The sequence below is a fragment of the Poromitra crassiceps genome (assembly GCF_964638095.1).
Source record: "Poromitra crassiceps genome assembly, chromosome: 18".
NCBI lineage: Eukaryota > Metazoa > Chordata > Actinopteri > Beryciformes > Melamphaidae > Poromitra > Poromitra crassiceps.
This window is the reverse complement of record NC_139636.1, coordinates 21,725,846-21,739,864: the sequence shown is the minus strand read 5'-3', so window position 1 is coordinate 21,739,864 and position 14,019 is coordinate 21,725,846. Positions and strand designations below refer to the sequence as shown.

Genomic DNA, 14,019 nt, shown 5'->3' with positions numbered 1-14,019 from the left:
ATATGCACATTGATTTATCTGTATTCAAACCCTGTTGCTATGTGTAAATATACTCATCCTATTTGAAAAAAACAAAAAACAAAAACAGTAGCCATGGCAATGGCATGAATTCAAACACCGTTTCTAATAATGGAAATGTTTATCAGCCATTCCACAGAAAGAACAAATACATGAATAAAAGAATGCCTGGGAGCTCCTCTGCCCTCCCAGTGCAAATATAGAGGAGACAAAAGCATCAAAGCAAAGATATTAAATTTCCTTTCAAAACTCTAATTGCCTCATCAACTTATCGCTGGATCGCTGTTGTATGTCAAGACTGACATTGCCTGTGGGGCGCGAGGCTAAGCTGCAAAACAAAAAAGCAAAAAGATAGGGGAAAAAAGAAGAGGACTGCCTGTACACACAGAGACAGAGCCCAAAGTGACGACAGTACGTGCAGTACGGCACCAGCTAAAAGCCAGTTGACGGCTTGAGAGTTACTTCCGCTATAATAACTAACCAAACATCTAAACAATGCAAAGGTTATTTTTAAGTTTTATTTCTCATCAGATAAGACATCTTATCTTGTTTGTATACAGACACTGATAATCCCCCTGGTGATCTGTCCGTGCTAGTGCATGTTGACGTCCTTACCTTGGAAGCCAGGTGGGCAGACGATGAGCGCCTGCTGGAAGGGGTCTGGCCGGGCGGCGCAGAGCTGAGGCGGCCCCGGCTGCAGGGGCATGCTCCTCTGGGCCACAGCTGCCATGGAGGCAGCGGAGGGCTGGTAGAGTGCAGATTGGTAGTTTAGTATGGAGACGTCGGGGTTGGCGAGGGAAAGAGTGGCATTGGTGGTGGAGGAGGGAGCCAGGTTGGTGGCCTAAAAAGGAATGACGGGACCAAAATAAAAATCATGAGAGAGGAGATGCGGGTGGGTGCGAGGGGGGGGGGGGGGGGGAGGCAGAGCGGGATGGTTGAACAGCAACATGGTAAAAACAGAAGGAAATACATAAGGTTCCAACAGAAACAAGTCAGCAACATGCATACGGAGAAACAACAATTGGATCAAGAGGGACATGCATGGCAGAGCATCCATCATCGATGAAAGTCAATAACAGAAAGGAGGAAATTGATGCTGATGCGTCTTAGAATCATGTGGATTATAGATTTGATTCATTAGAGACAGAGAAAAAGAGAGGGGTGCAATCAATGCTACAATTCCTGGAATAATCAGCCATCAATGTTGTAGCATCATGTCAGCGGGGGGCACATTTAGATTGAGATGTGATTAGGTTCCATCTACCACGTCCTTTACTTCTTCATGCTGGCGTCATGATGTGCTGCCAGTGAGGAAATGTATAGGCTACTCTTACATGTGATGAGGTTTTCTTTGAGCCTGTGCAGCTACGTGAGCGCGTTGCCTGTTGTGTGTCATGACCACATAGCATGTACTGGATGAACGGAGCGGTGCTTCTGCTTCATATTAACTTGAGAAAACACTGTAAACGTGAGGCACTTTGCAAATAAAAGTCACTCAAATGGATTCAAACAGCATTACTGCTGCAGCCAACGCTGGAGGAGAACGTAGAGGAGAGAAATAGTACAGTGTGTATGGTGCGTCTCACTATTCCTTCCAGCAACAATATAGCACATACATACACACATACATGCCATTTATATATTCCACTTGAATGGAGGTTGCTGGGCCCCAGAGCACATGATATTAAGTCTGTTAAGATTGAAACGTTACAGAATCCTAATGAGCAGATATAATGAGCTGCAGCAGCGTTTGACATTTCCTGCCACAGCTTCACTATCTGGCTTCCAAATCAATACGCCTGACAGGAGCAATATTTCAGTCATACTATACTATACTTATGCAAGCTTACTGTAGGTAACTCCAGCGCGTGTAGAGACCATTAACGAGACGTGTGCGACACGCAGACAAGCCCGGTCGGCAGCATCGCGGATACAAACAAACAAACGCTTTTAAGAGACGGCGGTTTGCTCGCTGTAGTATTTGCTTCACGAGACGCGCGGTCTAATTTTAGCCCGTTCATTAGGCTGACATGGGGGCGGAGGGGAACACAGAGACAGCACTTTCATTTTTCATTTGCTCTCTTTAGCGTGTTCGATGAGCGCCAGGGGAGGGAACATAATCAATATGGCGCCGTGGCATCCATCATAAACAAGCGCGGAAGGCTGCGAAATACAAGCCAAAGATGCAGATGCAAACGAAGGCACACTAAATAAATCAGGAAGTTAAGTCTGCCTCTGTGCCCTCAGAGCAAAGCGCATAAAAAGACAAGCGGAGGGAATGTTAATCCATTTAAATCGCAGCAAGATTGGGTTTTTGTCACATGCTGCACAGTGTGAGCTGCCTCGATACAGTCGGTGATAAAGAACTCTGTTTACTAAAGAGAGCGGGGGAGAGAGAGAGAGAGAGAGAGAGAGAGAGAGCTGGAATTGTAACCAAGCACAATCTGGAAAGCCTCGCGCGGCGACGCTCGCTGATTCCGCCAGAAGCCCGACAGTCAGCAGTTTGGATTCACAGACGGTACGGGGCGACCGAGTGGTGAAGCACCACGGGCTAAACCCAGGGAGATGGGAGGAGAGGGAGAGAGAGAGAGAGAGAGAGAGAGAGAGAGAGAGAGAGAGAGAGAGAGAGGAGGAGCGGAGCGAGAGGAGGGCGAAAAAGAGAGGACGCTTGGTAAAGGGCTTCTTAAGGCCTGAAAGCCCCAGAATGCAAGGCAAGCAGGAAGTGGGGCTTGTCATGTGTGTAATCAGCACTTTGTGACAATCCCACAGGACCTGAGACACAGACAGCAGTACAGACAGACAGACAGACAGACAGACAGACAGACAGACAGACAGACAGACAGACAGACAGACAGGCAGGCAGACAGGCAGACAGACAGGCAGACAGACAGACAGACAGACAGGCAGGCAGGCAGGCAGGCAGACAGACAGACAGACAGGCAGACAGACAGACAGACAGGCAGACAGACAGGTAGACAGACAGATAGACAGACAGACAGACAGACAGACAGACAGACAGACAGGCAGACAGGCAGGCAGACAGACAGGCAGATAGGCAGACAGACAGACAGACAGACAGACAGACAGACAGACAGACAGACAGACAGGCAGGCAGGCAGGCAGACAGACAGATAAGCAGACAGAAAGGCAGACAGACAGACATATAGGCAGACAGACAGACAGACAGACAGACAGACAGACAGACAGGCAGACAGACAGACAGACAGGCAGGCAGACAGACAGGCAGGCAGACAGACAGATAAGCAGACAGAAAGGCAGACAGACAGACATATAGGCAGACAGACAGACAGACAGACAGACAGACAGACAGACAGACAGACAGACAGACAGACAGACAGACAGATAGACAGACAGCCAGACAGCCAGACAGATAGACAGACAGATAGACAGACAGGCAGGCAGACAGACAGACAGACAGGCAGGCAGAACGCAGAGACGGGCAAAAGAACAGATATAAAAACAAAACAAATAGAAGGAAGAGAATAAGAGATAGACAGAGAGACAAACAGAGCTGGCATGCTGCTAAGCCGCTCAAACCACTGACAGGAGAATCTTAGCGGGGCCGATGTGATGGCGGATGGATAAAACGCAGCTATTTGAATAAGACAGCTTTAGATTGGCTGTATGAATACATTGCGTGCTGAATATTTTTTCTCGAGCTTTGGTTTGGCCGTGAACCTTCCATTGTGTTTCATATGCACATACATACTGTACACACCTAGCCTACATACATATATGTTCCTTGTATGCAGGGCAGCTCATCTGTGCCTTATTGTGAGTGTATACATGTTCAAGATTCAAGATCAAGATTTTTTTATTGTCACTCCGTGGTACAAGTATCACGTGTGAAATTCTTGTGCTGTAGACTCCGTTTACAACATAGTACATGTTTATAGCTCGCATACTTAAATTGGCTGTTGCTAATTTTGTTGGTGGTTTACTATGCATTTTTTTCTTTGCTTTCAACCTGTGTTTTTGAGGGCCCTCCTCCTGCATGATTTCGGTCCCTACATGCCATTATGTTACTCATAGTTTTATCGCAACAGCGTGCGCAAACACACAAAACTAAATCAAGGCTACGCTAATGGACATGCTTGTCACTGACAGCACAGAGGCATTCAACAGGGCTCGCTGAATAGCACGCTGATGAATGAAGACATTTATTTTTCACAATGGCTCTTTGACAGCGGCGGTGCGGCCGTACCTGGCTGTGCACAGTGTTGAGCTGGTTGTTGAAGGTCATGGTGAGGTTGGTGGAGGTGCTGGGGGCCACGTGGGTGATGAAGGGCGTCTTGCTCTGGTTGACCGGGTCGTACATGTTCACACGGCGCTTACAGATCTCCATGTTTTGGAAGCACGACTTCACACTGCGCAGAGAGAGAGAGGGAGAGAGCAGCGCGAGCAATAAATAAGACGGAGAAGAAATCAGAGCTACGTGTTATGAGAGCGTCAGATGTTATTTCACAGTTTGGAAATCCGATAAATAACAGGAGAGACAGAAGTGTGAAGCCGTACAGTGTGCTGTGGGGGAAGTCGAGGAGATGTGACATAGTGACAAAGGGGTGGTTGAGGGTTTCGATAGGGGTGATCCTCTTGTCCGCGTCGATGGTCAGCATCTTGGTCAGCAGGTCGATGAATTCCCTCCTGTCGGCCTTCTCTGCTAGCATGTCGGTCCCCTCCAATTCCGACGTCATATTCACCTGCAGACACACAATGGCACGCACACACAGTTTCAAACGGTGCCTAAATGGCCGATTGACTATTCAAGGTCTCCTTTCCTGCAGGCTGACAGAGAGAAATCTCTCCGGCGTGTTTATTCCCATAGAGGGACCTATTAATAGTGTGAGGGCCTCATCAGTTAGGGTGTCCGTCCGCGCGTCACAGAGCCCAGTGATAACCTTGCACCTTAGTGACATTATAAACATTTGCACTGTAGTATTCATAGCACCACTTGAAATATCTCCTGGCGCCTTTCGCTGAGATTTCTATCTATTCCCGAGAAGTGAAAACAAAAACAAAAAAGCACATGTACTCAATAAATGCGGCCATTAACTAGTCGTTAAAAACCCTTACACAAAGGACACCATTTTGTGGGTGCCTCCCCCCCCCCCCCCATCTCCCCATGAAAAAAGCTGCCACGAGACAACTTCACCTAAATACTCTGTGAGGTTCTGCTGGGAAGCTGCCTCAGAAGAACGTCTGGTGTTGTTGCTTCATCTGTATTAAACATTGCGGCAGAGGATAAATACTGAGCACAGCAGCAGATCTCTGCTCAAATGGAAAGATGCATAGCTGGAGGGGGGTTTGATCTGCGAGGCGGGGGGGGGGGGGCGATGCTTTTTGGGGTTGTGACCGAGGACATCGGGGGACTGAGACGAGGTGGCGGTGGAGGTCTTCAGAGAGCAGGCGGCATGTCTGAGACCTGGCAGTGCTGGGGGAGGGACAGAGACGGACGGGGACAGTAGTTGTGGCAACAGACAGGGAGTCTTGTTTACTGTGATTGCCATGCAGGGATAGCGGGGCCTGTTTCTCATAAAGAAGCTGTGCTTATCTGTGGGCCTGCTCGAGGGGCTATCAGATGTGCTGCCAGTCAACACCGCAAATCTCATTCAATTCTCTTCCCCCGATGCGGGTTATTCAGGCTCTGTAAGCGCGCCTCTCTCTCTGCTCGCCATCTCCGCTGGCCGTGATAAAAGAATCATCTGCAGAAGGAGGTGAGAAATAATCACATTGTCCTCTGCGAGGAGAACGGATGACTTTGGGAAATGGACACGGTTTGCGTGCAAATGTGCGAGGTGCGCCGGCCCGCAGCAATCAAACTGCAGAGCTGCGAGCATCGCAGCAAAGAAGAAACATCGCTAACTAAAAATATGATCACAATCCATTAGCTACAGGTATTTGACATTACTAGAAGGAAAGAATATGTTCATACATCTCAATAGCATTCAACGGTAGATAGCTGACATTTACTAATCTTTAAATTGAGGTTAAGTGAAGGTTCAGTCACGATGACTATCTTTTGCATGCTTAGGCCTGTAGTTTGACTTCTCACTCCATCCTGCCATTCAAATCTCTCACGCATGCTCGCTCATCATTTCCTTGCTGTTATTTCCTGGGGCGTCACTTGACCTCTAGCCAATAGCACAGCGACACACCTCCATTGTTAGCCTACCATCTTGCTGCGGTCTCTTAAAATAATATTTAATAATAATAATAATAATAATAATAATATCTTTCTCTCTTTCCGCTTTAGTCCGTTCATGCTGCTCTTAGGCGCACAGCCCACCTCACCATCACCGCCCAGTCTGCAGATTCATCTGCTTCATCAGCTTCATCACTCACCCAGCCTCACCGGCAGAGTCATCAACCATCGCCACCACCACCACCAGTGTCTGGACTCCACGGAGGATTTATCACTTCAGGGCTGGTGCCCCTGCATTACTAAATCTCCCCGTGGAGTCTAAGCAACCAAACAGCTTCTTGACAAGACTTAATTTTCACTATGTCATCATGTTGTGATAAACAATTATTATTCAATCGCTTGTCTCTCCTTAATGGAATGAAAATGTAAAAAAGTAAAGAAAGGAAGGAAGAAAGACATTTTTTGGGGGGGGAGCTTCGACATATGTGTGTGTCCTGCATGTGGATGGCTGTTAGCGGAGCCACATGTGCGTGGTGAGGAGCGCTGACATGCCACTCTGGAGCGAGAGCAGCGATGGCAGATGTCAAGCAGTGGGACAGATCAGGCTGCGCCTCAGGAGATGTGCGGGGCCAGGCGTGCTGCACAGCGCTGCCTCCAACTTCCCCCGCTTCAGCGACACCAGGCTTAATGTAGGACAACAAGTGCAGATCTACAAATAAACTGGGTTTCAGCGGGAAGATGAGACGAACACGGCGATGATGAGCACCATTCTAACTCACTCTGCCTCTCTCTCTCCTGCTGCCTCTCCTCCTGCCACGGCGTCTTCACTCCTCCACTCAACAACTACCACAGACATATCAAGGCTTCTGCAGAGCAAAGTCGATCCATTTTCAAGTCGTTCCGGCCCACCCTCCTCCATCCACAGCCTCGAGGCCACAGGCCTCTAGCGGGGTCTAGCGGGGTCTTGAAAAGTTGCTCTCTGATTTGACTCAAATTAGATATACTTGCGACTAAAGCCTCCCCACATTTCCCACGACCGAGAGGGAGGTTCATTATCTCCTTCCTGGCACCGAGAACCCTCTGTCTTTCAGAGCCTTCAGCTATATCATCCATTATACACGCGGAGACAGATGTCCACTGTGCTGACTTGTTTACACGCTCTCGATTCCGAGATGGGGCAAACTAGGCGGGTCTTTTCTCCCAGATGAAGCCCGGGCAGCAGGGCTGCTAGAGCGCCTTCTGTGTTTTCATAGTAAGCCGACTCGAGCTGCAACACTGAGAAGGATACAGGACATATACCGCTTGAAGCGTGGGAGACGGAAATGACCCAGGGGATATTATAGCAGTGCAGGTTGGTTTCATTAAACCCTGCACTCTGTGTGTGTGTGTGTGTGTGTGTGTGTGTGTGTGTGTGTGTGTGTGTGTGTGTGTGTGTGTGTGCGCGCTCGTGCGTGCGTGCGTGCGTGTGTACGCTGTAAATTCAATGAGCCCAGGCAGAGATACCAGCCAAGCCGACAGCATTGTTATGCCAGACAGGCCCGACAGCGGCCCTGGGCTCTGCCGGACAAACCCCTAATTGTCTCCATCACTAAAGTAACGACATGTGTTGCTTATCCACACGGGTGATTTCAGGAGGCAGCCGCCCGCTCGTGCAGCGAGATTACCATTTTCCAACAGACATCATTCACCTGCTTAACTCCCGTCTCATCTGTGTGGGCCGGTCCCTTATCGGAGGCGGGGATCGAGGATCGCGACGACAAGAGAGGAGGACAGCGGACAGAGAGATTCTAAGGGGCTGAGAAAAAAAGATTGTAATTTTCCAGCCCCGTTGGCATGTCAGCCAGCCCAGCAGAGCCGCCCGCATTTTGGCCGAGCGAGGGGGCGAACAAAAACATAGACTCACTATCATCTCACTGTCAGGCATGTCCTATCAAAATGTCATGGCTGAATGTGAACTTTCTCACCGCGGTTCGAGCTGAATGCAGACCGAGTAACAGGGCGACGTGACATCAGACGCAGCAACGTTTAGTGGCAGCGCTGCTCCAGAGGGCCTGATGTATAAGTCGCTTCCTAAAGGTTATGTAACAGGAGGAGGAGGGGAAAAAGACCCCCACAGGTGTTCTCTAATGTGGAGATCTAGGCCTGAAAGGAGAGCGAGGCTAACCGGCTGAGTCATGCAGACACAACATACTGAAGAGTGCGTCCTCACCCTGAGCAAGCCCGCCCGCCCGCCCGCCTGACTGGATGGAACCTTCTGGAATGTTGTGCGTGTGTCGGGGGAGAGATAGAGAGAGAGAGCATTCTGTATTCAGGCCCTCTATACATACAGTACATGACATACATGCACTGCAGCAGAGACGTGCAAAGTGAGGACACGGACCACAACACACACTCACGCTTAAATAAGAAAGCAAACTGTAACAGATCAAACACGCTAACCGAGCTGACCACATGTTCAGCTCCGGCGTCTGTCTGCAACTTATTAGATGGCGGTTAAACAAAATGAAGAGCAGAAGCGGGAGTCGAGGACGTTTTTTTTCTCCCCCCTCCCTCTGCGAACAGCTGCTTTCATTTTCTCGCAGTAGATCTCTACGCAGCGGAGGAGCTACAGCGCGCGGCGGCATCTGCGGCTCAGGCCTCGGCGGGGATCTGAAAAGGTTTCAAGGATTTCAACGATAATTGTCGGGCCGTGATCGATCGGACTTGTCAGGGACTTGTCAGGGACTTGCCTCATCAGCGGAAGCCTCAAATACGCATTGGAAAAGATAGAGCAGAAAGGAAACGATGGGGCTTATTGTGAGAGCTGTGCGTAGTTAATACTGCCGACGGCATACCTGCGCCATATCATCCAGACAGTTGAAGATGTACTTGCGGGCCTCCTTGGACTTGATCCCCGTCTCGCCCTCGTGGTCCTCCTGAGTCTGCGGGAGACAAAAAGCAGATGTTCCTCTCAGATCCCGTCACACTTCCCCCTCTGGAAACACACTATTTACATTTGGCTCATTACAGCCTCTTGTTGTTGATGCTGTGCAGCAGGACTCTGCTTGTCTCTTGTTGTTGATCATGTGCAGCAGGACTCTGCTTGCCCTCTGAGCAACCCTAGGGTAGCACACACAGACACTCCTCTGACAGCCAGGGAAGACAGAGAAGATCCACAGCTGCTGTTACATGGAAACACATGGCAAGGTCAAATTAAAGCTGAGCAATTACTCTCGGAGACTGATTTTTCCTAAGTGTCTCATAACCTCCCGTCTCCCAGAATGGAAAAAAAAAACGGTGGGTTAGATGCGTGGACGTTTGATTTTTCCACATGCCAAAGACAGTATTGTATCTTCTCTTTTTTCCACGATGCTGCTGTCAGGTGAATCGCCAAAAGTGTCAGCTTTTCAGGAATTCATTAAACCCCCCCCCCCTTTTGGAAATCACAAAATGTTAACTCAAATATATATTATGAGTGATTAATCAGTTTTGACAGGATTTCATAAGCCCAAGGGAGGACCATAACATTTTCTCAAGCCACTGTGCGATGCTCAAATTCAAGTGAAAACATGAAAATCATTAAACTTGCAGATATGGCATGCTATGATATGACAGCTATAAGCTGTCTGACTCTAGAGTGTGTACTGTACTGTACTGTACAGTCTGCTTTCTTCGTTTGAAGTGAAAAGGATGCAAGGAACATCAATTGCTGTCAGTGGGGCATGTTGCAATGATTCAGTGGGTGCAGATAAGACACAAATACATGGTGGCTCTAGAGAGCGAGAGATCCATCCACAGGAAGTGGGGGATATATATATATATATATATATATATATATATATATATATATATATATATATATATATATATATATATATATATATATATATATATATATATAAACATAGTCATACCCCACAGAGATGCATCAGTATTCGCAGGATGCGTCCGATACAGTCGAGAAGTACGTGTGTGGATTCACTGCGTGGCCAAAGTTCAACCACAAAGCCAATGCGGGGGTGGGGGTGGGGGGGGGGGTTTAGACGGGAAGCGGGCGTCCTTATTGAGTGGCCTACATAGAGGGACAGTGAGAGGGGGAGGGGGGGAGGAGGGAGGGGGGGGGGAGGGGGGGAGGGGCTTGAGCAGACACCTCCTGAGCTGGCTGCAATTCCATTTGGCAAATCCTCTCACACAGATCCATTTTGCTCTCATTACCCTCTCGCTTTGTTTGGAAGCCAGCGAGCGAGCGGGGCTGTCGATGGCGAGGTGACTTCCCGGGGATATATTTCGACACCAAAGCTAGGGAGACGCTCGTACCTTTACCTTAAGTCTCCAGAGGGGGTAGGTGGAGTCCGGGTCTCTGTTGAAGAACCTGGTGGTCTTTGTCCCTGCGCTCAACAGATACTCGGCAGGCAGACCCTGCGTCTGTGAGATGTACCGGATCTGCGGGGGGGACAGAGGAGGAAACAAATGCATATGAAGCTGACGTTAACGACCACACAACGCTGATACGCAGCAATGAAGCATACGCCGCCTTTAATTGAGGCACTAGAAATCTTTCCTGTTGAGGACAAAGACGACAACGTCGTCTGACATTGACTCCCCAACATGACCTCCGCTCAAGAGTCAAAGACTCAAAAGATTCATTTTAGACTTGTAAATGAGACACTTTGCTAAGTTTCGGGGCTTATGGAAAGTCGTGGGCACAACTTGCTCAAGGCTTCCAGGCAATGTACACCAGATGCGTTACGGCTGCGTTGCGGATCCCATGTTAATTGATGGGCGATACGTGCGGTACGGAAAAATCACACACCTGTTCTATTTTTGTCGGATCCCGCATACGTCTGACAGATGACATGAGTGCGGGTCTGTTCGCAGCCGTACCGCATCTGTTCCGGTACATTAGCCCTTCCCCACTGAGCCTCGTCTCAGTGAGGGGGGGGGGGGGGGGGGGGGGGTACACGGCGATGTCGTGCTCTGGAGCACAGGGGGGGGGGACACGGTGTGGGGGGGGGACACGGCGATGTCGTGCTCTGGAGCACAGGGGGGGGGGGGGGGACACGGCGATGTCGTGCTCTGGAGCACAGGGGGGGGGGGGGGGACACGGCGATGTCGTGCTCTGGAGCACAGGGGGAGGGGGGGGGACACGGCGATGTCGTGCTCTGGAGCACAGGGGGGGGGACATGGCGATGTCGTGCTCTGGAGCACAGGGGGGGGGACATGGCGATGTCGTGCTCTGGAGCACAGGGGGGGGGACATGGCGATGTCGTGCTCTGGAGCACAGGGGGGGGACATGGCGATGTCGTGCTCTGGAGCACAGGGGGGGGGGACACGGTGGGGGGGGGGGCACGGCGATGTCGTGCTCTGGAGCACAGGGGGGGGGACACGGTGGGGGGGGGGGACACGGCGATGTCGTGCTCTGGAGCACAGGGGCTGTGCTAATTGGACAAGTGGCTCCATGGCATCTGTTCAGATAAACAGGGAGGCTGCACGGGAATCATCAGTGGCTGTCAGGAGGATTGGAGACCCCCCCCCCATACACACACACACACACACACACACACACACACACACACACACACATACACACACACACACACACACACACACACACACACTGCTTACACACAAACATAAACGCACACACAGATGCCCACCCACGCACAAGGGAGCTTGCACGCACAAATGCACCCACCCAAACAAACAAACGCATCAGGGGTATCAGGGGTGCGCCAGCAGCACCCGCAAACACACGTTTCGCCCCCCGTATCTCCAACATGTCAGGAGCGAAGAACAACTGCCTTGTGTTTAGCTTGATCACAAAGCATTTTGACTTTGTCCTGTGGATTTTCTTTTGCTTTCATAAGCCCAAGAGGTGGGAGCATTTTCCCAACCCTCTGAGGAGCATTGTGATCCTTCAACTGAAGTGAAAATCACCAAAATTAGAGTTAGATGCTATGGTTTTCCCAGGACAGCAGAGACACACAGTCATGGCAGACAGACAGGCCCGGGCAAGCATAGGGTTATCATGTTCTGCTTTGACGTCAACCTGGGTCTTCTTACCTGGTCGTACTCTGAGGCCCCGGGGTAGAGGGGCCATCCCAGGAAGAGCTCGGCTATCACACAGCCCAGGGACCACATGTCGATGGCCTCGCAGAACGGCAGGCCCAGGATGATCTCAGGAGCCCTGCGGACACAGAAACACACAGTGTGCTGCTTTAATAACACCAACCGGTGAGATTCTGACCCTTGTTTCTTTCAAATGCACCAAACCATACTGAGGTGGTGGACTAAGTAAAGCGCTGTAACTGGGAATCTGCTGTGACGAGACGAGACTTCACAGATGCTCGGCTGCATCGCCGACTTCAACAACACAAGGGTCATGTGTGGGGAAGGCGGGCGGGGGGAGCTTTTCTCTTCACACCTCGTCTGGAGCCAGTGGAGAGCGGCCCAGTGTAGCACGCTGGGTCACGGGAGGAAATGGGAGTATGTGTGCAGCGAGTGTAGGAGGGAGATTTTAACGACATTCCCAAAGCCAACGAGATTTAATTAGAAAACACACACACACAGACTCACACACACACACACACACACGCGCGCGCGCGAGCGCACGCACGCACGCACACACACAGTGCCATACTGTTCCACACGATCAATCTGTTACGTCTGATGTGTTATCTTGACATTGATCTCTGCATGTGGCCTTGAAAAAAGACCCTGAGATTTATTTTCATTAAAGTGGAAGCGAACACCTCGTTCCTTTTTATTACCCTTCACATGTCACTTATTTTGGCGGGCACCAAAGTGGCGACTTCAAACGGCTTGATAAGCACGCAGCAGCGGCACCAATCACGTTCAAAGGGCTTGATAAGCACGCGGGAGCGCCACCAATCACTGAGCCCCATCTCTGCGAGTCAGACATGGGAGACTGGCCGATGTTTAGGGAACTCGTCTAAATGATCACGGGCCACAGCCCCTCTGCCACAAAGCAATGTGGAAACGATTACGCCATGAAAAATAAAACCAACGTAAATACCCTCAGGAGAATGCAAGAGGCTTCGTCCAGCCTTTTAGTATGTTTGAGTTAATAATACCAATGCCTAATTCCCAGACGCCGATCTTTCCCAGTCGCACGCATGCATGCACGTGCAGTGCCACGCGCGCACGCACGTTGCACGCACGCGCACACACGCACGCGCACACACACACACACACACACACACACACACACACACACACACACACACACTCACACATGCTGATACACAGACAGACTATTGGGCTATTACTACTAGACTATTTCAAGCAGATGAAAGATCTACTGTATGATAGGATGAAAAATAAATATATAGTTTCTGTTATTTGAGTACCACAATGGACCCAAACGATTTGCAAACTTCATTGGAATTGCCTCAACACACTTTTTATGTCCTGTCACATTGGCTCTAATATAGAGTACTTATGAGCTAACGTCTCTGACGGGGCTCTAAATAACCAACGCACACTGAATGACTCTGCACTCTAAAACCCAAAGCAGCAAAAAAAAGTAAAGAAAAGAAAAGAAACGAAACGTAACGAAAAGAAAAAAGACTGGTCATCATAGGGGGAACTTTTTTTTTGCTATTACAGTAAATTTGATCCTATGAGAGGAACATTTAGCACACACAAAAATCCCCGGATCTCGTCTCTGCCTTGGTCTATGCCTGCCACTTGGTCTGTGCCCGACATCCCCCCCCCCCCCCCCTTGCCGAGTACCAACGCTGCCTGCCATCGCCATGGCAACCGAGGCTAGCGCTTCCCCGCTAAGCCAAGGCGGGCTCTGGCAGCGCTCGGGACGGGGTGAAAGAGAGAGCGAGAGC

The 14,019-nt window shown here is 50.0% G+C and overlaps 1 protein-coding gene across 1 annotated transcript in view; it reads right to left on the bottom strand.

Annotated features, from left to right (window-relative positions):
- hipk2 (homeodomain interacting protein kinase 2) overlaps positions 1-12,316 on the bottom strand; it is a gene marked incomplete at its 3' end in the record, with an annotated part of 23,201 nt that extends 10,885 nt beyond the window's left edge. The window contains exons 1-6 of the mRNA XM_083654472.1: positions 12,224-12,316; positions 10,484-10,603; positions 9,016-9,102; positions 4,555-4,739; positions 4,244-4,406; positions 634-859 (exon numbers count right to left, since the gene is read on the bottom strand). Coding sequence (XP_083510598.1) covers positions 634-859; positions 4,244-4,406; positions 4,555-4,739; positions 9,016-9,102; positions 10,484-10,603; positions 12,224-12,301 — 859 coding nt within the window. The 5' untranslated portion in view covers positions 12,302-12,316. The remainder of the gene's footprint in view (positions 1-633; positions 860-4,243; positions 4,407-4,554; positions 4,740-9,015; positions 9,103-10,483; positions 10,604-12,223) is intronic.
- Between the last annotated feature and the right edge of the window lie 1,703 nt (positions 12,317-14,019).